Here is a 25,131-nt window from a genome sequence, read left to right on the forward strand (position 1 = left end):
ATATATATATATATATATATATATATATGGAGCCAGGAAAGTCTCACTGCCAAGTTGGATGAAAGGTGAAGGAGGGAGACCTGCGAATGTCTGAGAGAAGAGCATCCCAAGCAGGGGGAAGAGGAAACAGTGCGAAGGCCCTGAAGCAGGAATGTGCTTCGTGTCTCTCAGGAAGGCCGGGGTGCTGAAGCAGGGTGAGCCAGCGAGCAACAGGGAGAGAAGGGGCCAGAGGGACATTGGGGACCAGACTGCGACTTGACGCTTCTAAGGGCTGGGAGAGAATATCCCTCCCCATGAGGACACATATGATGATTTAGGAATTTGATGTCTGGTTTCTACTTGTGCCTCCTTGAGCTTGGCTAGAGTCCATCCGTTTCTATGAAACGAAGCCATTCTCGGAGTCTTTGGCATATTGAACTTTCTGCCTTTGAAAAGTTGAGAACGTGATTCAGAAACTTGGAGACTCCTTTATGGTGGTGTTCTTAGGGTGACCGACCAGGACCCCTAACCTTATCACCTCCTATATCTTCAACAGCTGCTTGGGATGTGAACTCTGTATGACATAATGTAAGCAGTCATAACAGTCATTGCTTTAAGAGTGACATTCTGGACGTATGGAAGTGGGGTATATGTGTAGATAAGAGCTATCATGGACATAGAGCGGTCAGTGAGAGCGTTCATTTAAGTATATTTATGGATTTTATCGTTATGTAATGCCTTTCTTTGTCATTATGGTCTTTGTTTTGAAGTGTTTCAAAGTCTATTTATTTATTTAATTTTTGGCCGCATCGTGCAGCATGTGGGATCTTAGCTCCCTGACCAGGGATCGAATCCAAGCCTCCCGCAGTGGGAGCGCAGGGTCCTAACCGCTGGACTGCCGGGTAAGTCCCTAATTTAGATTTTGACAGATCGGGGCTTGGATCATGGAATTGACACTAGCTATGGAAACCTAAGAAAGTTATTTAAGTTCTTGGAGACTTTGTTTCTTCCATCTCAAAGAGAGTCTTTGTGAGAATGAAACCAAAAGGGTGGTTATTAGGATTAAATGAAAGAATGTTCTCGATGGCAAAGCACTGGTGCTCAGTAACATGGTTCCCTTTCTCATAGCCCCCTTCTCAATTTCTGCTTTGCACCGCAAGACTCAGAATTGCTGCCCACAGGGAATCATAGTGAAATCTTAACTAATCGTCAATTTTGGCACCATAGGCTTCCGGCTTATTTATTTGTACTTGTTGCGGTGCGTGGGCTTCTCATGGCAGTGGCTTCTCTTGTTGCTGAGCACGGGCTCTAGAGCGCAGGCTCAGTAGTTGTGGCACACAGGCTTAGTTGTTCTGCGGCATGTGGGATTTTCCCGGACCAGGGCTCGAACCCGTGTCCCCTGCCTTGGCAGGCGGATTCTTAACCACTGCGCCGCCAGGGCAGCCCGCACAGGCTGTTTTGACAGAGGCCTAGACAATCAGCAGTCCATTTGTGTGGTACTCTACCCTTGGAGCCACTCTCTTACAGAGCTGTGGAGGTGACGTGAAATTATAACGTAAAGCACTCAACACAGTACTTGGCCATGGTTCATCCTTATGGAATGTTAATTTTTATTATTTTTATTTTTCTGTAGGTTTTGGGAAATTTTTATGGGAATGCATATGTATTAATTATGCTATGAAAAAAGAAAACAAGACTATATGAGCCATAGTGACTTGTTTTATTGATACCGATGGTGAGTTAAGAGCATCTTTGTATCCTTGGGTCTGAATATTGGGCATAAGTTCAATGTGAATTGAGCACTGTGACACTTAGTTTTACATGTTTACTTGACTAGGCTACCTCGTTATTCAATCAGACCCTAATCTAGGTGTTGCTGTGAAGGTATTTTCTAGGTGTGGTTAGCATCTACAGTCAGTTGACTTTAAAGAGATGATCCTCAATAAGGTGGGTGGGCCTCATCTGATCAGTTGAGTGGACTTAAGAGCAAAACTGAGGCTTCCCTGAGGAAGAAGAAGTTTTGTCTTAAGATTGCAGCATCTCAGCTCCTACTGGAGAGTTTCTAGACTGAGAGCCTGCTCTGCACATTCTGAACTTGCCACCTTCACAAACACATAAGCCAATCCCTTGAAGTAAACCTATGTGTATGTGTATTATATGTATATGTATGTATGCGTGTGTGTGTGTGTGTGTGTGTGTGTGCGTGCGTGTGTGTGTGTACTCCTGACTGGTTCTGTGTCTGTTTCTCTGGAGAATCCTGACTTACAAAGGTGCATATGAAGGCTCATTTAGTCTTCTTTTTCTTTTGTCGGTAATTCTTTATGATGCCTCATTTGCATGATGCAATTTTACTAAAATGAAACTTGAACAGCTCCAAACTGCATAATCCATTTCTTTCAGCCTCACACTTTCTTTTTGGCCTCAGCCAGGCAATCTGACCCCGGAGTTGGGGGGATCATCCCTACATTGACAGCAGCTGGCATAGTCTACCCATGAGGTCCATGGGGTACATCGCCTGGGTTCTAGGTGGCCAACAGGATGACGGTAAATGCCAAGGGGATAATTTTTCTCTAAAAATATGGATAAATCAAGAGTTTACAGAGTGGAAACTGGTTGGTTTGCTACACTCTGGGTATGAATTCAGAGCATAACTAGGATATAAAAACTCTGTTGTCTAAGTGAAAATATATTTATGCAGTGATGGTAGCCCCACAATTTCTAGGATGAATGCACAGGAGGACAAATTACCATGAGAAGAGATATTACTGAGAGTGTAAGTCTGCTTTCATTTTTTGCTAGTTTGTCCATAATCATATGGAAATAACCCCCCGGTGAAATGTGAGACAAAAACTATGACATCATCTGAATTTAGTGTCACTGCTCTAAGCTAAAAATTTGGGTGGGTTCCTACTTACATTTTCTTGTCTCCAAGTTATCTTTTCCATTTTGCAATGCAATGCAAAGCGTTCCTTACAACACTGTCAGAATTTGAACAAAAACATCTTTTATCTAATTTCTGATTTGCCATTTTGTGATATTGTGATTTATAATAAGAAATAGAAATTTGGTCTTCATCCCCAGTTTTGGCAGAGAGCTCTTAAAACCCTTGAATTTCCTAAGTGATGAAAGCAAAAAGGCATCCTTCTGTTATGTTAATGATGACGTTCGGACCCTAACTAAGGTTGGGTGCTAGGTGCCAGGAGAACCCACCATTAGATTAGAGGGTTGGAACTTTCAGTTCTCACCCTCACCACCTCTGGGGAAGAGGAGAGGGGCTGGAGATGGAGGTCAATCACCAATGGTTAATTATTCATCAGTTGTGCCTATGCAATGAAGCCTCCATAAAACCCCAAAAGGATGGAGTTTAGGAGAATTTCCAGGTTGGTGAACAGGTGGAGATTCGAGGAGAGTGGTGCACTCAGAGAGGGCATGGAAGCTCCATGTCCTTTCCCCGTACCTTGCCCTATGCACCTCCTCCATCTGGCTGTTCCTGAGTTATATCCTTTTATAATAAACCAATGATCTAGTAAGTAATGAGGTCTTCTAGCAAATCAATCAAACCCAAGGAGAAGGTCACGGGAACCTCCAACATGTAGCCAATAGATCAGAAGCATAGGTAACAACCTGGGCTTGTGGTGGTGGTAGGGGCAGCCTTGTGGGACTGAGCCCTTACCTGTGAGCTCTGACCCTGTCTCCAGGGACATAGTGTCAGAATTGAGTTGAGTTGTAGGACACTGACCTGGCGCATTGCTTGGATGGGTGGGGAAGCCCCCCTTCCACAAGTTGGAAATCGGGTCCTGGAACCCCAAAAGACACTTTCTTACTGTACATCTTGTCATAACCAAGCAGCCTTTATATGTACTCTTTAGCCACATTTTTATAACTTCCTACAAATTTGGTTATCAGATACTTTAAGCAATGGCAGGAGAAAATTGTGTTTCCAGAAGAGAAACAAACTGGAACACAAACCAGCGTAACCTGCTAAGAACTGGCTTCCCTCAGAGAGACCAGTGACTGGTTAGTGAGGTACCAGAACCTCCAAGAGGCAGGCAATGGCCAAGATGGACCACTTTTAGGGTGGTGGCAACCTACACTGTCCATGAAAGCGCAAGATTGAGTGAGGCAAGGTATTTGCCCATAGATAACAGAAGTATGGAAAAGCAAAACTGTAGCCTCAAAAAGCCTCTACCTTCCACATCTCATTTCATAATTCTTGGAATGTTCTACTATTTCAGAATTGCTTTCTAATTTTAACCTTGTTTTACTTTTGCTTATCTCTGCAATCTTCAATGGGCTTGTCTTCACTTCACTCTTACTAATTTTTTTTTTCTACAGTCATTCCTCGAATTTGCTTTCCTTTCCTTCCTGCTGTGAATTTCCTGTATTTCTCTTGCTTCTTCTCCCCTTTCCATTTTTACCTCCTCTTCATCTTATTCTTTGAATTTCTTTCCCCTGTTCTTAATTCTTCTTCCTTTCCCTCTGATCTGTTGTGGCTTTAATCATTGCTGAGCTGCTTTAAAATCGCCCAGTGACTGACATTTTCTCCCTGAAAGGAGAGGGATTTGTGACTGTGGAAAACTAACTACAAAGACCCAACACATTCAATTTTCAGCACAGTTCTTTCCTTTCTTCTGTGGCGCTTTTGCCTGGGATTAGAGGTGGACCGCTTACTGCAACTCACAATGGCAAAGCCCTTCAGGCCTGACTTCTCAGCTCTGTGAGTCGCATGGCAAGGTGTATCTGAACCACTCTGTTTACACTGATTGCTAGAATTTTAAAATTGCCCGTCACTAGAAAAAGCTTACTCAAGTGTTTCCTGGAAAACAAAGTAGTATTATTTCACAATGTGATGACCGGACTTATTCTTCTCCTTGGACTATTCATCCTCCCTCCCCCCTCCCCCTTCATTTTTTACAGCATGAAACAAAAACAGACAAATGTGTTCCTGGCAGAAGGGTGAAGGAGCTTTGTCACCCTAGCCGACTCCACCAGAAGTAAGATTTTTACAAAGGGATGAACAGTAAAATTAGTAAAATAGATCAGTTTTTCAGGACTCTATGATTTTATCATAGGGCATTAGGAAATAGTAGATTGCCACAAGCACACCAGATTCATTTGCCTCTGAGAGATTTCACTTTAGCTCTTTGCAACACTTAAGTATGGACTACACAGCTTTTTATGTTTTGAAATCATTCTTTTGGCTAAATTTGCTCGTGAATTCGCTTTACCTTTCTGCGTTTCTTGAAGAGCAGCAGCGCAGACCTCAATGATTAAGTGCTCGAAGTCAGTGTCTGCCATGTAGCAGGACCTGGGAGATTATCATTATCAAAGGATACTTGTGGTCAAAGCTGTACCACATTCTGAAGAGCCAGGCAGTCTCTGTTTTCGTCGTGCTTTTGCCAGAGTTGTTTGCTTCCTAGCGAGTGACAACAGAAAAAGGCATTGGATAAATGATCACTATAAATATTGAGGTATAATATCAACATTAATACATAGGATTAATTATTAATACATTAATAATGTATTAATACATGTATATAATATTAATATATTTTAACTATAAGAATATGCGTCAAGCTAAATTAAACTTAACCACTTTTAAAAAATCTTTCCAGATACAGGTATTTTCATCTAAATGTTGAACCTGCTGCCAAGCAGATTAGCTCACGGATCTTGCCATATGGGTGAGGTTCTTGTGGCATAATTCAACGTTTACTTTTTTTCATAATTCCTATTTTATTAAACAGCTAAGAAATGCCACTTTGTTGACACCAGTGAACATGATATTTCTGTCAGATTGCTGTTGTGGGGATTTTGCAGTTATTTCTGTCAGATTTGGATGGTATTTATTTACGATTTACCAAAAGGTCAAGACTAAAGGGATAACAGTCTAATAATTGTTAAACTAGTTTTCATTCATTTTATTTTTGATAGATCACTACCAAAGCCTATGGTTAATTTTTGATATCTTCCCCCTTCGATTCTTAAGTTTTGAAATAGATATTCCGGTTAAGAAGCCTGTAATAATTTAATAACTGAATGAATGTGTTTGTCTCCCCCAACCCCATGCTCACTCACTCTTTTTTTTTTTTTCCTCAAAGGACCACAGTGGGAAGGAGGAAGAAAAGGACAAAAGAGAAAGCATTTGATAGGTGTTTATGTAACAGTAGAGGATGAAAATGTGAGAAAAAGGTGAAAAATTTTTGTGAACTTTAGAGAGATGATAATGGACATTGCAATGTGGTATGAAGGAGATTCCGGGACATTTTTACCTCTTTTGTGTATCTCATTTTGCATATTAAGAGAATTCCAGACTTCAATCAGTTGTAATTATCTTCATCATTAAAAGCATTTATATCTTAACGTGGACTTCATTGCTTTGTTTGGGCCCTCGGTTTCCATGCCCAAATTGTATCAGGAGTTCACAGTCCAGTAATAATGTGAACATTCTCAAGAAATCATGAGGCATGGAAGACAGTGAGAAACCACTGGCTGCTCCAAAGCTAGCCCTTAGTTGAAACCAAGGTGATTTACTTTACTTTATTTACTTTTTTGCCCCTTTCCAGACAGTTCCACTGATGGGTAATGATAAATAACTTAACACAAAAGGCTGTACTCTGCTCTCTGAAACACATGTAGAAGCAGACGCTGCAGGTCCATGCCCCACAAACAGAAGGGGAACACAAGGATGCTAAGTGTGGTCCCTCCCTTTCTAGGCCGCCACTTATCCTTTGTCTAAAATGGTTGAAGCAGACACTCCACAATAAAATGAAAACCCAAACTGGCAGCCTTTCTCATTGGTTGTTTTAAGACCTCTGATTTCCAACACTGAACAGTTTCCTAAAAGGCGTTCCTAAGTATGCCACTGTTCTACGTGATGTTGATGGAAATTCTGTGCCGATCGTTCAGGAAAGGATGGGTTTGAGAGTGTTAACCAGGTTTGTTACATTCAGAAATTTTTGGAATCTTTCATTTGTAAATGAGCATTGTAAATCTTTGAGAGGGAAGCCTTTCTCAAACTTACCTGGTCATGGACCACATGTCCCATTCCCAAGTCCCACAGTGGGACATCTATGATATTTTCATGGATGATGTCAGAGTTTCATAGATCTGTTTTCTGATAGACCCAGAGTGCCATGCCCTGTTATCTAGAGCTAGAATGTACCCATGGCATTTCCACAAAAGGGAAACCAAGGTGTCCAGTTCAATTTCCATCTGTCCCTGAACCTTTCTCTAGCTATTTCTACCCCAAGAAAGGTGTCAGATTTGCAAAGTCACTGCTATACTTAGTGTTTTCTTCATCATCTTGCAACATTTGCAAGTCGTTTCTGAATCACTGTCTCTCAAACAGGTCAGCACGTTGGGGCTCAGCTGGCAGAGTAAAACTGTTATCCCTGAACTAAACTAGGTAGTAACGCTCTGGGCTAGCCCTGGGGAGTTCTCTCTCTCTTTTCTTTTCTCTTCTTTTCTTTTTTCTTTCCTTAAGAACAATAAGGAGTTATACATTTTATCCATCCAGAGGCACAGGTAATTTTGATAGCTGACAATATCTATTGATGACAAGATAGTCACTGAAGAAAATTAATAGAAAGGAGTGTAAGCAAATTCCTGTTCTTTTGTTTGGTTGTTTGTTTCTAAGTTAAGGTGGGCTGTGTAGTGTTGAGCTTGGCTGGCAGTCAGGGGCCCAGGATTCTAGCACCCACTCCACAGCAGCCCGGCTGAATGACATTTGTAATAATATTCTCCAGCTGTGGAATGCTCATTCATTCCTAGGCAAGGCGCTGGTCACATTATCCAGTCACTAACTTTTTCAGTCATTGTTTTTCAATTTTCACAACAAACCCTCAAGGTAGGTTGCATTATACCTATTTTACAGGTGAGGACCTAGAGAGGCCCAGAGAAGGGAAGAGCTGAGTCCAAAGTCACATAGCTAGCAAGCTATAGAGCTGGAATTTGAACGTAGGACTAAAGGACTCCAAAGGTGCTGTTCTTTCTGCTGGTATCTCACTCAGCCTTTGAACTTCGGAAAGCACACCATATGATAGGCTATTGGGCTGCAGTCTCCTCGCCTGTAAAATGAATTGTGGAAATTGGATTGGCTGGTCTCTGAGGTCCTAATCGTATGGAAAATACTGTTTTTTCATTAATGACAACAACAACAATAACGGCTGGCACTCCTTGAATAGATGCCATGTGCCAGGCACTGTTCTAAGTGCTTTTCATATATTATTATTCCTATTTTACAGATGAGGAAACTGAGGCAACTGGCACACAGAGAGGTTTCCAAGCACAGTTGTGGCCTCTCAGCAGCAGCCTTGATTCCTGTCATCTAGGTGGGTGTAAGTGGAGAGCAAACTAGGGCAAATGGGTATCTGAATAGATGAGGTCGGGATACTGAAGGTTGAGATGCAGCAGCTATATATCTCCCCAAACGTAATGAAAATGCATGGCTCCTCTCAGCTGGGTGAACGCTGATGGGTTGGAAAGTGTCCCTGAAGAAACTTAACTTCAGTGTTAGAAATTTCTCTAGACTCCTAAATACTGGTTTCAGGGATTTCTGAACATCTTGGAAAAGCCTCCCTGCCTTTTACTCCCTTTTTCCTCTCCTTTTTATTTTATTTCCTGAGGGGAATATATCAGAACGTACAGGCACTCCTGAAAGAGCTTATACTCTATTTCTGGGAAATCTTCCAAGGTTATTTTTTGCCAGCTGATGAGAGCAACACATACTAGGTAGCATTTTGGAAAAAATGTTAACACTTGTAATCTATTTTTCAAACTTTAATTTACTTGGGATACTGGAGATGTTATTCATTTTACTGCTTTGTAGAGAAATAAACTGGGTTCCAATTAGAATGAAAGATAGAAAATGTTTTTCCAGGTAAGGGAAATACCATGGATGACCCAGCATTGACTTTTCTGCTGATCTGAGATAAAATGTTCAGTGTTTGTCTTAAATATCTGTTGGCCCAATTCTGGATCCATTCATTTATTTCTCTGAAGTTATTGATGACTTAATAACTGGGTTATGAAAGGCCATCAATAAATGAGTAGAAATAAATGAGTTAGTCCACTGTGTGCTCTGCTTGTTCACTGACGGCTGAGGATAAATGTGCCAAGGGAAGGCCAGCCTTTGCAGTCACCCTGGAACAGGGAAGGTATCCGATGAGGCAGCACAGAGGGCAAGCCCCTGGGAGGGCCCAGATGGGCAGAGGACAGCAGGTAGCATCAATTTACCTGGATTATTCTGAAGCAGTGATCAGATCACACCCAAGGACAATGGATATAAGCAGTCATCAGAAGAAGAATCTGGAACTTGGTGATAGTCTCTTTATTGCTAGCAATATGTCTTCTTTTTTTGAGTTCTTTGATGCCAGAGGGGCAGTGGCATCCATGTTGGAACAAGCAGAGGATCCAGAAACTGAAGACCAAGATTTGAGTTCTGACTCTCTACTGTCTACCATTTAATAATAATGATACACTCTCCAGATCTGAGCCTCATGTTTCACAGCTGTAAATGGGAACTGGAGATCCAAGGGCATTGAATGTTAGCTTTTATTTGCTACTTCTAAGAAGCAGAGTGTTTGATATATGTGTAATTTCTGTTTCCTTTATTATCCTCCAGTTCTGGGAAAATGTAAAAATGACTGGGGCATTTGATATCTTTCCTTTTTCTCCCTAAACAAGGGAATAGATCAGAGGTTGGGAAGTGGCTGAGCACGATAAGGAGTGAGTAGTTGTCTTTTTTTTTTTTTTGCGGTACGCGGGCCTCTCACTGTTGTGGTCTCTCCCGTTGCGGAGCACAGGCTCCGGACGCGCAGGCTCAGAGGCCATGGCTCACGGGCCCAGCCGCTCCGCGGCATGTGGGATCTTCCCGGACCTGGGCACGAACCTGTGTCCCCTGCATCGGCAGGTGGACTCTCAACCACTGCGCCACCAGGGAAGCCCAGTAGGGAGATTTTGATTAAGAGTGGTGTTATGGGCTGGTGACATCACAGACTAGTATGGGCTAAGGACCCAGAATGATGTATGAACTTATTAACTTCCTTGAGAAAGAGTTCTTGGGTTTTCCTTAACTTTCCTGAGTATTCAAAGAAAACATTGTATCTTTGGCTTCTTTTCCCAGGTGGGAGGTGTCTGATGAGAAGACATTGTCATTTACCAGCTGAGATTCCTCAATCCTACCCACCAGGGAAGCCCAATAGTTGTCTTTTAAGTGACCCCTCTAGCACCACCCTAGAGAGGGAGCAACAGGAAAATTAGGAAGGTACTCTTTGTTTTATGCTTATTTGGATCCCTGAAAGAAAACAAAGGCTCTGGCCAGAAATCTTTAAAAAACAGACACTGAAGCAAGAGGGAATTGTTTGCTGTATTAACCTTAACGAAAAAGAACTAAGCAAATGTAAATACATTCCTCTATCAATATTCAAAGGAGGGGTCTTTGCTAAGTGAACCGGAGGAACTCTGCTCTGGGCTAGTCATATGGGATTGCTTCTCACTTCACAGGGATTCAATGGATTAAGAGAGAGAAGATTTTCCTATTTCTAAGATTTCATATTCAATACTAATGTCAGTCGAGGTTGTACAGAATGATGACAAAGACAGATAATTATCATAACAAATCTGTAGAGTTCCTTATGGGTTCCAGAGCACTTTTTCAAGTAGTCAGTGTGAATGGGATTTGACAGCAGTACTTTTGCCCTGCCACCTCCCAGTGTGGAATGTATTCATGTAATAATTTCAAGTTTATTGCCTTGATTTTCTGATTACCAAGGAGAAGACTGGATTCTCTGTCCCTAAAGAGAACGATTTCTAGATTCTCAAGAAGGGGGACATGACACAATTGAGAGTCAATAGGAAATTTTTTTCAAATTTATGTCTTAAAAGGTAAAATTAACTCTTAGCCTCCACATAGAGAGTATTTTATACAAATATTTTCACCTTCCTCACACGATGATAAATTCATAAACGTTCCCAAGAAGGTATAGTCACAAAATACATGCTTAGGGAGAAAGAATGAAGGAAACAACTAGATAAGGATGGGTAAAAATGCCACGAGGAAACGTAGACATCACAGATACACTACCAGATGGGCTAAACTCATGGTTTAGCTACCAAAAAAAAAAAAAAAAAGGTCTGCTTCAAATAACTTTGTCTGTACGAGAGATTCAAGTTAATCCAGGGAAAAATAAATTGTTTGGTTCAGGTAAATATAATATTTTGGTGATTTAAAAATGTATATTCGGGGCTTCCCTGGTGGCGCAGTGGTTGAGAGTCCGCCTGCCGATGCAGGGGACACGGGTTCGTGCCCTGGTCTGGGAGGATCCCACATGCCGCGGAGAGGCTGGACCCGTGAGCCATGGCCTCTGAGCCTGCACGTCCGGAGCCTGTGCTCCGCAATGGGAGAGGCCACAACAGTGAGAGGCCCGCGTACCGCAAAAAAAAAAAAAAAAATGTATATTCACAAATTCTTTGGTACTTGTCCCTTTAAAAGATGGAGACTAATTTCCCTTCCTATTGAGTGTGGACAATACATAATGACTCATTTTTAATCAATGGAATGGAGCAGAAGGGATGGTGATATACAAGGCTAGGTCATAAAAAAACATTGTGGTTTCCTCCTTTCTGAACCACTTGAGGGAAGTTAGTTACCATACTGTGAGGACCCAAGCCACTCTATGGAGAGATCCATGTGGTAAGCATCCGAGTCTCCCTGCCAATAGTCAGCAAGGCACTGAGGCCTCCTGCCAACATGGAAGTGAACCTTTCAGACCCAGTGAAGCCTTCAGATGACTAGCTCTGGCTGACATCCTGTCTGCAACGTCATGAGAGACCCTGAGCCAGAAACACTCAGCTAATTTGCTTTCAAATTCCTGACACTTAGAAACTGTGAGATAATAAACGTTTGTTATTTTAAGCCACTAAGTTTTGGGATAATTTGTTCAGCAGCAATAGAAGGCTGATACAATTACATATTGGAATTATAAATTCTAGATGTAAAAGGCACTGGAGTAGAAAATGCACCTTGGAACAAGAAGATCCTAGCTCATGCTGTTTCCCAGTGACACTGCCCCAAACCACAAACACCATAGCAAAGATAAGGGTTCTACATTTAGGCCTGTGATTTGAGTATACAGTATTATATTTTTGTCTGAAAACAAAACAATGTTTCCCCCTACAAAACTACTTGCAAAATACATAATGGCTGGTAAGAATAACTGGTATCATAAATACATGATAGAATTCAAATATTGGGCAACAGGCAGCAAAGGACAAATGAGGTAAGCCCTATATTCTCTTTTCTTTCTGCCCTTTCCCAACTGTAGTACAAGGAGCTAGAGTCCAAGCAGAGAACAATTCAAGCTGAGAGCAACAGTCTCACTGAGTTGAAGAACTACAAATTGGAGATTGGGTGTTATTGAAGCGGCTGGAATTTTGTTGTTGTTGTTGTCTTGGGAAAGTTACTTTAATTCTTTGAACTTCAATTTCATCATTTATAAAATGGGGTTTATAATATGTGTCTCGATTGGTCAAGGTAAAGATTAAATGTGATTTTACATACGGCGCCTAATTGCTAAATTGAGGCTATCATCTTCCTGCACTTCCTCTTCCTCATTATTTCTGTTTTCTAGAGCATGTAATTATAGAATCTGTAAATATAGATTCTATATTCTATTCTATATATATATATATATATATATATATATATATATATATATATATATATATAGAATTTAGTCTTAAGCAGTAAAAATGTAGTGGGGAGGGTGTATACTTTTGGGTGTATAAGCCATAAGTAAAACCAAAATAAATTCAGTGTTGGCCAAGGGAAAACCCAAGATACTTGCTCTGAAATAGTCATTTTGTTTTTCTCAAAGTACTGTTAGTTACAATAACATAAAAAAAACCTTCATCTGGGTCAGGTCAGTTTTAGAGCTTACTGTTCTATTCCTGAAATATTTGTTGGTATAGCATGGAATTTATATTCTGTGAGGCCAGCTCCAACAGCATGGGGACATAGTATGGAAAAATATTGATAATTGTTAGATCCGAGGAACATATACGTGGGAATCTTTATTCCGTTTTCTATAGGTTTGTTAGCAATATCTAGAAAATATTCACAAGGCAAAATTAAATTTTATTTCATGACTAGATGACCCTACCATCTGCTAATCTCTTTCCCTCTTGAACCTACTTATATTTCCAGCATTTAAGTATCAATTGTGCAGAAGAACACATACTTTTATTCTTCTCCAAATGAGCTCTTTCAGTTTTAAGGGTGTTTTAAGTTACGGTTTTCTGGGATTTGGCAAACAAGTCTTTGTTCACCTGACTCATACCCTCCATATTTTTACAGACACTTTGTTGTATCCCTTCTTAGTGGTAGTCGTTCTGCTGGAGAAATCGTAATTCTTTTAATCTCTCTCTGCTCATTGAAGCTGCCCCTCTCTGGACCTGTCTCAGCTCTGCTTTGACTTTCTTGAGCTGTGGTGACCAGAACTTATCCACCCAGGTTACACACAAGCATAAATGACAACCAAAACCAGAATTCAACGAAGGGACTTCTCGAAGCAAAAATAAACGTGGAAGTTAGCATTAAGAGAGCATATAGAGAAGTCAGCATAGTGTTCAAAATAAAATTATGTTAGAAAAGATGAAAATTAGCCTCACTGTAACAGTTGGCAGAGTCGGAAATGGAAGAAAAATGAGTTTTTAAAAAAGTTGATTCCATTACTTTTAAGTTCCAAACCTGCAAGTTTTTGCTGCCATCACACATAGAATGAAATCAAAATCACCACCGTGGCCGGTGATCTGGCCTCTCTCGGTCTCTCCGAATCCACCTGCACTGGCTCCCACCTTGCCCACTGGGATCCAGCCACACTGGCCTTCTTGCTGCGCGTGGAGCACACCATAACCCGCTGTGAGGCCAGGGCCTTCATCCTTGCAGTTCCCTCTGGCTGGACTGTTTCCCCCCAGAGCCCACATACACATCTCACTTCTGCACATCGTTCAGGACTCTGATCAAATGCCACTTCTTCAGAGAGGCCTGCCCTGGCCAGCCATAGTCTCTCCTCCATTGTTCTCCATCCTTGTACCTGCTCTACCGTTCCCATTCTCTAAACATATAGTATGTAGCTGTTTACCTTTTTGTTCCCAGTGTCCCCCATTAGAGCGTAAGCTCTGTGAGGGTGAAGACTTTGAATTGGTAACTGCTGCATCTTCCTCACACTTAGATTCGTGCCTGACACGGGTGGGTTGTATGAATGAATAAATGAATGAACGAATAGACGCACGCACACCAATTAAGAGTGGAAGTTCTAGAACCAGATTCTGGGTTTGAATTTCACTATGTGTCCTTTGGTACGTTATTTAACTTCTCTGTATACAGTTTCCTTATTTAAAATAGAAGCATAATAACAGTACCCACTCATAGGTTTATCTTGGAAGATAAATGAGTTAACACAGATAAAGTGCTTAGAACAGTATTAATAACAAGAGTCAGTACTCCACAAATATTAGGATGATCATGAAAAAGGGCAAGAAGGGAAGAAGAGAAGCAATCGTGGCAGCCCTTCTTGGGTAGCGGGAATTTTCTATTGAAAGATTAAGGGGGGCGTGGCGCTCCAGTACGTCTCACCTTTGTAATGCTGGGTGGCCAAGGACACAGAATCAATTACAAGGACAACTTCTTGTTGGGGCGAGGGTGGGGTGGTGGAATTTTGTCTGAGGGCTTTTTTTTTTTTTAACATTTAAGAGACATAAAATCACAACTGCGATACCTTCCATTTCTCAAAGTGGCACATTTGCATAGACTATATATTTAAAGTTTAATACTTGCTTGTGGAACATTCTTTTTAAAGCTTCTGGGTCTGGTATGAGTAAGAGTGTAACACCATTCACACTTTCAAGGTACTACAAGGCAAAAAGGAAAATTGTGACATTGCTGGTTAGTCACAGCCACAAGTTCATATTTCCCAAAGGTTATTTTACTCTCCAGAAACAGAGAAAAAGGAAATTCCTTCAAAAATATGTACATGTCGGGTTTCCCTGGTGGCGCAATGGTTGAGAGTCCGCCTGCCGATGCAGGGGACACGGGTTCGTGCCCCGGTCCGGGAAGATCCCACATGCCGCGGAGCGGCTGGGCCCGTGAGCCATGGCCGCTGAGCCTGCGCGTCCGGAGCCTGTGCTCCGCAATGGGAGAGGCCACAACAGTGAGAGGCCCGCATACCGCAAAAAAAAAAGTATATGTCATTACATATGCTTATTATTGATTTTGAGAGTATATGATCAGTAATTGCCACAATTATCTGAAAGTTTTAGCTTTGGGCAAGTAAGGGTAAGGTCTTTTTTTCAGAAGTTGACCAGTGCAAAGATATCCTATTTGTTAATGCAAGACCAATTTAGTAAGTGCAAGCTGAGTGGAAAAATGCAATCCACCTAAGAATTAGGTTTCTGGTCTTTAGTCAGAGCAACAGGTGTTGATAATAAGCGAAGAGTTGTCAGGCAAAATGAGGGCTGACAGGTTCTTGACACATAGTTTGGAAAGTACCAAAAAACCCCCTCTGTCCAGGTCAAGTGGCAGCTGCATGGACGCTGTGGTTTGTTACTTCTGGCCTGAGCCCACCATTTCCTGTACTTGACATTGAACATAAGAATTATTCCAAGGGTTGAAAAAGTCTTTTTCTGAAACGTAGTTACCTCGGTAGTCAACCGTCATGAATAAGAACACTTCCAGGACACTTTTAAAAAACAATAGCGGCAGAAGATCAGTAGGAACCATGTAAATTATACCAGGGTTAGTTAGATAACTCTTTATGTGTCCTCTACAGGAAGCCCCAAGCGAGGAATTGTGGCCTGTGAACTTCTGTACAGCTTGAGGACAGAGTATAATTTTCCCCTCTAATTATAGTAATTTAGTATATTATTGGTTATCATTTCCTTTCCCCCCCTTTGGTTACCAGAAAGCTTACTTGTGGTTCAACTTTAGCAAGTACACAGGACCTTATGATCTGCTTACTCATGATTCTTTTTACTCCTCTGGTTTTGTTTCTGCTTTCATTAATTTTTTTTAACTGAGTTTTAAAGTTCTTAAGAAATATTTTACTATTATTTTATCATATGTGGTGGTGTAAGCTGCTTCATCAAATCCTTCATGAGATAAGATGGTTTTAATGAAATTGATTAAGTTAGGTAGTTTTCATAAATATAATTCTAACAACCTGGAGAAGTAGACATTATTATCATGCACGTTTTACAGTTAGGAAAATTGCGATTCAAAGACGTAAAAAACTTGCCCAAGATCCAAATACCACGTAGTTTTCACTGTACTATGTTGTACTATCTCATTTCTCTAATAACAACAACAACAAAAATACTTTCTACTGGTTTAAGTATCTTCAGGTAAGAGTAATTACTAAATTGACAATGGTATGAATGAGCTAAAATAAAGTACATTTAAATTACAAAAGAAAAAAGTTAAGCTAGCAGGTAACCTTACCAATAATTATATGTAATTGTGAAATATTAGGCAGTTAGAGGAAGATGAAGAATTTTCTTTGATGAATTTTCTTATTCTATCACTTTTCTTTTAAAGAAAAAGATATGAGAAGGACAAAATTTAGATAAAAGTTCTACGTGAAAGTAGAAGAATGGATTAGTTGATCTATATGAGATAAAATGCTCTGTGAACATCTGTACCAGCCCTTCCTAAGGACTCATTACAGCCCACCAGTGTAAGGAGATGGACGGGCTTTGATCCCCTTTCGAAGGTCACCACTCTGGCCCTAATCCCAGTATGCTGACACCCTGCTGGGCTCAGTCCTGCCGTTAAGTGTCTTTCCTGGGCAATAAAGTCTGTGAAAACAGCACCAGCATGGGCTTGGAACACACGTGACAGAAAAATTCAAAGTACATATGAGCCAGGATCATTGCCAACTTCATTTTCCAGCCCTTTGTGTAGAGCATAGGAGCCTTCCCTCTTTACGTGAACCAGGAAAGCAGCAGCATCTTGCCTGGCGGCACTAACCAGCTGTGCCTCACTGATGGGACTGTAGGAAAAAAACCCACGAAATAAAAGAGAGAAGGACCCTCTTCAGATCCAGATATGATCAGGACACAATTCATTAAGCAGCACCGCTTATTTAAGATGTTATTCTATCATGTCCGTCCACCTGCAATTTCAGCAAGAGGTGCAACATTTCTACACAATTGTTTGCTTTAAGTACTGAGTTAAAAATGACCAAAGCAAAATTGCCAATGACAGGTTTTACTCTGATGTTAGATTCAAGACCAGAGTTTGCGGAGACTACACTTCCCTTACTCAAGGCGAAAGCACGTTGTTCTGAATAATTTTCCCTAAGGATTTTCAGGCTGTGCTTTTGCAGATTTTCAATGTTTCTTATTTCTGTATACCTGGACCTGGTAAATGAGAAATCATGCAGGAGAAGCAGGCACATCTGTTGTGTGCCCAACATGCATCGAACATGCAGCAAGTACATTTCACTGAGATGACGGCGCTAGCAAGTTGCTGGGCAGGGATTTGAACTCCAGGCTGCCTGATTCCAAGAGCTGTGCTCTTGCTCATACACTGCAGTTTCCAGGCTTCCTGCAGCCACAAAGAAGGTACGAGTGTATGCTAGTTCTAAGCACTCTAGAGGTTATGCAAATGTTATCGACACCCTGAATGCCTGCGTATTTTATAGTCATCTGATTTATTTTATCTGCGGGGCCAGCCCCCTTTAGAACGATCCTCCTGGCTATGGAACACAAGATCTTATATCGCTGTACTCTATGCATCGCTTCTTTGACTTGCCTGGTGTGAAGAGGGCTCCTTCGGATCCTCATCCGGGTCCACACCAACCCTGTTAAAGAGAACAGAGAACTGGTAAGGGCCTTGCTGCAGATGAGATGACACAGTCTCTTGGGTCAGATCACGTGAACCAAAGACAATATGAATCAGACGAAAGGTTTACCAGAAAACCCTCCTACCTCTCCCTGAATCGAAAGAACTTCAAATAGATTTATGGCAAGAGGAGAACTTGTACAGCTGGGCCTCTGCACAGCTGGTGAGATCGGGCATCCACAGCTGTTCCCTGCTGCTGTCTTTCCCAGCAAGAGCAGAAGCCTGAGAACCTGGGACAGGAGTGCTCAGGAAAAGACCTCCATGGCCCCCAAAACAGGGATCCTAGAAGGAAGGCCATCTGTTCTTCCTGCAGGACTCACTGACAAAACTGCTCTGGGAATGTGGTGGCCCAGGCTGCAGCAGGCTCCCCAGGACAGAAGAAAAACAGATCCTTTGTCCAGATGCTCATGGAGGCTGGCAGTAGGGAGGATCCAGGTTTGTGGGGCCTGAGACTTATACAATTTGGGGGGCTCTCTTTAAGCAAATTAATACAAAAATACAAATACAAAATTAGGGATGAAAGTGACTCTTTAAAGAGAAAATAAATTATAACACATTTTATAATTTTAAAATTGGCAAATGCAACAGACATCTCAACATCTATAAAATACATAATATTCGAATTAATTTACTGCCTGACATACCTCTAAAATAACCTTTTCCTCCTAAGTTTTGCCTGCATACTTTGTTACTCTCTTTATATGATATAATGATTTTGTATAAGACAGTATAGGAGGGGGCTTCCCTGGTGGCTCAGTGGTTGAGAGTCCGCCTGCCGATGAAGGGGACACGGGTTCGTGCCCCCGTCCGGGAAGATCCCACATGCCGCGGAGCGGCTGGGCCCGTGAGCCATGGCCGCTGAGCCTGCGCATCTGGAGCCTGTGCTCCGCAACGGGAGAGGCCACGGCGGTGAGAGGCCCGCGTACCGCAAAAAAAAAAAAAAAAATAGAGAGAGAATAGGAGGACAAGGTAGTCTCTCCTCTAGCAGAGTCATCACAATTATTAATAATTGGGAGGCATTAAAACATGGTTCCTTACAGACATGCTTGCTGTGTGCAGTACTGCTAAAGGTTTATACCCCGAAAAGACAAGATTTCTGATAAATTTCACTGCATGCAATTCTCGTCAACAATACCCAGTACGCTTATCAGTGTATACGCTGCATCACTGAATGTACGTATTCCTGAATTTCCGTTTTGACAGGGCCTCAATGAGAACAGAATCCTCCACTTTGAATTGTACACATCTTATGACTGGAAGAATTTTCCACAGACTAGCTTCTGGCTCAGTGCATTTGAAGCCTTGTTTTTCCTCCACTACCCCCAGACTTGTGAAGCCAGTCACCATAGGACATGTTCATCTTCCATCCAGCCTCGTGACACGCTTCCTGTAAGCCGGCGCTGCAGGAGGCTGGCCAGCAGTGACTTGCCCTTGCACAGAAGTGACTGCAGACCACACAGCCTCATCCCACTAAATACAATCTAAATGCGCTCCCAATTCAGCTTCCCCTTGGTCGGACCCCACGGCTGCCCAGGGCCACTCCAGAGCCATCTGACCAGGCGAGAAGCATGACGGAGGGGAAACTGTAGCACAAAGAAACAGTGATCAAACCCAACAGTGGTTAAAATATATTCCTTTTGCAAATCTTACGAAAACATAGGACCATGGGAACACAATGCTGGGGCTCTTCCCAGGGCCTTGGAAGGGCCGGAGCGTGTGAGGGCCTGGAGCTTGAACTTCCTCTGCTCTGGAGGGTGGGCCTCTGCCTGTGGTGGGCGGCACGGGGGTGCAGCTCAGGGCCTCAGCCACCTGGCTGGGGCTCCGCCAGAGCCTTTCCCGAAAACGTCACAATTTCTAGAGCTTTAGCGTCTTTCCTTCCACTCCGGCCCCTGTAAACACTTCTGCAGTGCCCTTGTTCTGGTCCCTGGATGTGGGGAGGGGAGGCAGGTTAGAAGCTACCAGGCCTGCAGATGTGTTAGCCTGTAAAAGGAAAGCCACTGGTGGAGAGGTGGTTTGTTTAAAATACCTCTGATTCTTCAAAAATTAGTGTCCTCTGGGCATGAATAGCCCCTTTTCTCTAACCCAGAGGGTGAAATGGGCAGCTATTTATTGTGTGCTGAACCTTTTGGCCTTCAGGTAACTAGAAAGGGCCTCTGCTGGGGACTAACCTTTGATTTTCTTAGAGTAGAAAGAACTATTTGATCTATTTCGTTGAAGTTGGAGGGAGAGAAGGACAGGACGAGGAGGGGGGGGAAAGGGGGTCAGGAAGGAGAAAGGAGGAGGGGGAAGGAAAGAGAAGAGAGAAGGGAGGGAGGGGGCAGTGTAGGGATGGGGGGAGGAAGGAGGGGCAGCAGGGAGAGGACTGGGAGAGTTGAAGGGGGGGAGGGGGGGAGGATAGACAAGAAGAGAGGGGGAGGGAAAGGAGGAAAGGGTTGGGGAGAGAGAATGGAGGGGAGTTAAGGCCCAGCCTCTGAAGGTGGGTCTAGACAGTGACCTTGGGGTATGGGTGGCCTGAGTCCAACCTCTATGAATAGTGGGGTCCCAGTTGGAGGCACCCTGGCCCCCTTTCTCGTGGGGCTGGGCCACCTTCAAGCCTCTGGTGGATCTGAGCTCTCTGGCGGATGCTGGGAGCCCCTAGGAGCCTTTATTATTGAGCCCTAACCCCTTTCCCAACACCAGAAGCTACAGGCACCCATGCAGGCTGTGAATTGAACTGAGGGTCCTGAAGTTCCCACTGCTGCATTTGCTTAGGTCCTTTTTTTTTTTTTTTTTTTCCCAAGTCCTCTGTCTAGAAAACTAGAGAGAACAGAAATCAAATTTCACAAGAAACCCAACATTTAAAGTTTGAGGCAGCACTGAGGCCTTTCTCCCCAGCAGCAGTCATAGCAGACATTTCTAGTTTCAATTATTCTAGAAGCCAGATGGAGCGGAGGAACGGTAGCAGTGGATTAAGTGCTTCAGTTTTATGTGGGACTCGGTGAAAAGCATCTCAGGGGCCCAAGAGATCGGCTGTTTTCCTCGGAGCAAGAATACATCTCCTCCCTCCTGCCGTTTCAGGGAAGCTCAGGGTCTGCTCCTGGGGCCAGGCCTGCAGCCCTCTTGCCTAGAGCAGACTAAACATCTCAAGAGGCTTGAAGAAAGAGAGACTGCATATGAGTTATTCCCTCCTGGGGCAGCGGTGGGGAACAAAGCAGATATGGTCCCTGCCCTCACAGGGCATAACGGTTAGGTACGTTTAATTAGAAAAATCTGAAAAGTTTCTTATAATTGTTTTGGTTTTATTTTTAAATTAATTTTTATTGGAGTATAGTTGCTTTACAATGTTGTGTTAGTTTCTACTGTACAGCAAAGTGAATCAGCCATACATATACATATATCCCCTCCCTTTTGGATTTCCTTCCAAGTCACCAAAGTGCATTAAGTAGAGTTCCCTGTGCTGTACAGTAGGTTCTCATTAGATCTCTACTTTATACATAGTATCAATAGTGTATATGTGTCAATCCCAATCTCCCAATTCCTCCCACCCCCCCTTCCTCCCTTAACCCCTTGGTATCCATACATTTGTTCTCTATGCTATAATAATTGAGGTGCTATGAAGGAAAGGCACCTAAGAATGACACCTTCTTTCTCTTATGATTTTGCCTGCTTTTCATAGCAATCTTGCTAAAATATATTACCTGGCCCCCTGCTTCCTTAAACAGAGTGTGATGGGGCTACTCGGAACTTTACTGGAGGTTTCAGTATCGCCACTGGCCCCATAAAATCTAACACTCACTTGTTATAATGATTTCCAAGAGGTATGTGAACCTCTTTATGCCCATATTAAATGCTCCCTGGCTACTATTCTTTTTCTTTTTGAAATTCTTGTATCTGCCATTTAGATTGCCTTGATTTTCTACCTGCAACAATATGTTAGAATATTGTCTCTATGCTTGCCCCCTACTTGTTTTTTTTTTTTTAGCATCTTTATTTGAGTATAATTGCTTTACAATAGTGTGTTAGTTTCTGCTGTATAACAAAGTGAATCAGTTATACATATACATATGTTCCCATATCCCTTCCCTCTTGCGTCTCCCTCCTTCCCACCCTCCCTATCCCACCCCTCTAGGTGGTCACAAAGCACCGAGCTGATCTCCCTGTGCTATGTGGCTGCTTCCCACTAGCTATCTATTTTATATTTGGTAGTGTATATATGTCCATGCCACTCTCTCACTTTGTCACAGCTTACCCTTCCCCCTCCTCGTGTCCTCAGGTCCATTCTTATGTCTGTGTCTTTATTTCTGTCCTGCCCCTAGGTTCTTCAGAACCATTTTTTTTTTTTTAAGATTCCATATATATGTGTTAGCATACGGTATTTGTTTTTCTCTTTCTGACCTACTTCACTCTGTATGACAGACTCTAGGTCCATTCACCTCACTGCAAATAACTCAATTTCATTTCTTTTTATGGCTGAGTAATATTCCATTGTATATATGTGCCACATCTTCTTTATCCATTCATCTGTTGATGGACACTTATGTTGCTTCCATGTCCTGGCTATTGTAAATAGAGCTGCAATGAATGTTGTGGTACATGACTTTTTTTTTTTTTTTTTTTTGCGGTACGCGGGCCTCTCACTGTTGTGGCCTCTCCTGTTGCGGAGCAGAGGCTCCAGACGCGCAGGCTCAGCAGCCACGGCTCATGGGCCCAGCCGCTCCGCGGCATGTGGGATCTTCCTGGACCGGGGCATGAACCTGTGTCCCCTGCATTGGCAGGCGGACTCTTAATCACTGCGCCACCAGGGAAGCCCCATGATTCTTTTTGAATTATGGTTTTCTCAGGGAATATGCCTGAGATATTGGGATTGCTGGGTCGTATGGTAGTTCTATTTTTAGTTTTTCAAGGAACCTCCATACTGTTCTCCATAGTGGCTGTATCAATTTACATTCCCACCAACAGTGCAAGAGGGTTCCCTTTTCTCCACACTCTCTCCAGCATTTATTGTTTGTAGACTTTTTGATGATGGCCATTCTGACCAGTGTGAGGTGATACCTCATTGTAGTTTTGATTTGCATTTCTCTAATGATTAGTGATGTTGAGCACCCCTTCATGTGTTTGTTGGCAATCTGTATATCTTCTTTGGAGAAATGTCTGTTTAGGTCTTCTGCCCATTTTTGGATTGTCACCCCCTACTTTTTAATTTAGTGTGGGACCGATAGCCTGAGAGTCAAATTTAGTACATGTTTTTTCTTTTCAAGTTTATAATACACACACAGATACGTAACAAAATAATACAGTTGAAACATTACAGAAGGGCTTACAAGACAACATAGTAGTCTCCTGCCACACCCCGCACACCCACATACCGACTCCTCTCCTCTGAGGGCAATTTTCTGCCTTTTCTCCACTGTGATGTATAAACTGGCATCACCATGCATGGCACATTCACACAGCATCCCCAGGGTTAAGCAAACATGCCAGCTGCGTCTGTGTCTCTTACTCTCCTCTTCAAGAAAGCAAGTCAGAGTGTGAAAGTAACCCCCTAAAGGGTTAACCTTGAATCCACTCACTTTTGTGCATAAGAGATCATTTACACACGGTGGGTTCTTGAGAGATTATTAGAAAGAAGACACAATGAACCCTGGCATGTGGCACCACAGGTGTATACATACAGCAGCTCCCAGGTGAGATCACAGGTGTCTGGGATGACGTGCACCCTCCTTAGGTGTTATCCAAGGCTCTTCAGCACCTTTCCCACAGCCTCGCACCACCCTTTCTGCTCATCTGATCTAGACGCAGTGTTCCAGGGCTGGCAAATGGACCCGTCCTTGTTTCTGAGCCTCAGTACCCAACTGGGCCCCTGAGCTCTGGTCCTGCCTGGATCAGTGCCTCTTCCATCGACTGAATCCCCTCTCTCCAAACTCTAGTTGGTGGTTGGGCCATGCTGGCCATCACTGGCCATCTGTGATGTCCCGCCTCCTATCCTGAAATTCCCTCTCCGGCCCTTCCTCTTCTGATCACCACCGTGGACCATGCATTTTGTTGCCCTGACTTGGTTCAGATGCCCCATCACTTAAAGTGTTCACTGACTTGGATGGCAAGTAGCCATACACCTTCGACTCTGTTCTCTGCTTCCCGACAGAACCCCTTCCAGGGTGTCTGTGATTGTCCTGCTGTGTCCCTGGCCCACCCTGTGTTCACCTCTTTGGTGCCAGCCAGATGAGTGGGGCTAGCCAGGGCTCTTCAGGATATGCCAGCCCTGGCTGGAATCCCGGGACTCAGGATCACCCTGTGGTTGTTGAGGGGTGAGTGAAACCCCGCTGTGAAGAGCCTGTCTCTACTGTGTGACCTGCATCACTCACTGCCTTGGTTTCCTTGTTAGTACAGTGGGGATAATGACAGAACCTGCTTCCTATAGTTGTGGCGAGGATTAAATGAGAAAATACTTGTAAAGTGTTAGCTTAGGACCTGGTACCCACTGAGCTCTCAAGACACGTTAGCAGCTATTGTCCATGTTATTATTTTTATTATTATCAGTACTTTTTTAAAAATCAATGGGGCCAGAGCTCAGTACTGCCATGCTCCCTGCTCAACCCTTCTAGTCCCTGGTTCTGCATTGGGCAACTCTCAGGTATAAACTAACAGTTACAGCTGAGCCATAGGGAGTGGCCAGTGCACAGCAGGAATTTCCAGTTTCACAGTAAAACATCATTTCTATTTACAGAGGGCCAAGCTTCCCAGATTGGAATTCATTTACAATTTACTGGTAGGCTAGGGAGGTAAGAGGGCAACAAAGAAGGAAAGGAAGGTGTCTAGAGAGCAAGGGGAAGGAAGGAAAGTGTAGAACTGAGCAGAAAGAGAGCAAAGAGAAGGCAGGTGCAAAGGAAACAGTATCTTACTATAAAGAATAGGTACAGGGGGTGGATAAATAACCACAAAGGTGCGTGCAACTTTAGAAAGGGAAGCCAAGGCTGGGTGGAGGAGCAACTGCACAGCCCAGGAAAATCTCTAAAAATATAGAGAATTGAAGAGCCAGTAAAGGAGTAAAAAGCAATTAAAGAGTCTGGTTAAATTTTTATACCATGTTTTGCATTTTTGATGTACCTTTTAATTTTAAACAAGTCGAGGCCGCCTCTGTGGTATTCAGATGGAAATGAAAACGAGCTTTGCACATATTCCCAGCTGTGCCCTCCAATGCCTCCCTCCGGGTTCCTCATTTACGGCGAGCAGCCAGCGCCGTTTTCAGAGCCAAACACAACTCTGTGCACCGT

At 42.9% G+C, this 25,131-nt stretch overlaps 1 protein-coding gene across 3 annotated transcripts in view; it reads right to left on the reverse strand.

Moving 5' to 3' along the window:
- SLC9A9 (solute carrier family 9 member A9) overlaps positions 1-25,131 on the reverse strand; it is a 537,427-nt gene that overhangs the window by 94,023 nt on the left and 418,273 nt on the right. For 2 of the 3 annotated variants that reach the window (XR_003429705.1, XR_003429706.1), the window contains exons 13-14: positions 17,792-17,840; positions 5,208-5,395 (exon numbers count right to left, since the gene is read on the reverse strand). Coding sequence is in view for 1 of the 3 variants with exons in the window: in XM_027091611.1 (XP_026947412.1) it covers positions 5,316-5,395; positions 17,792-17,840 (129 nt within the window). In the remaining 2 variants the exon portion in view is untranslated. The remainder of the gene's footprint in view (positions 1-5,207; positions 5,396-17,791; positions 17,841-25,131) is intronic. The other variant, XM_027091611.1, reaches the window with a different exon arrangement.

Source organism: Aethalodelphis obliquidens, unplaced genomic scaffold (genome assembly GCF_003676395.1).
Source record: "Aethalodelphis obliquidens isolate GAN/ISIS:26980383/991018 unplaced genomic scaffold, ASM367639v1 scaffold72, whole genome shotgun sequence".
NCBI lineage: Eukaryota > Metazoa > Chordata > Mammalia > Artiodactyla > Delphinidae > Aethalodelphis > Aethalodelphis obliquidens.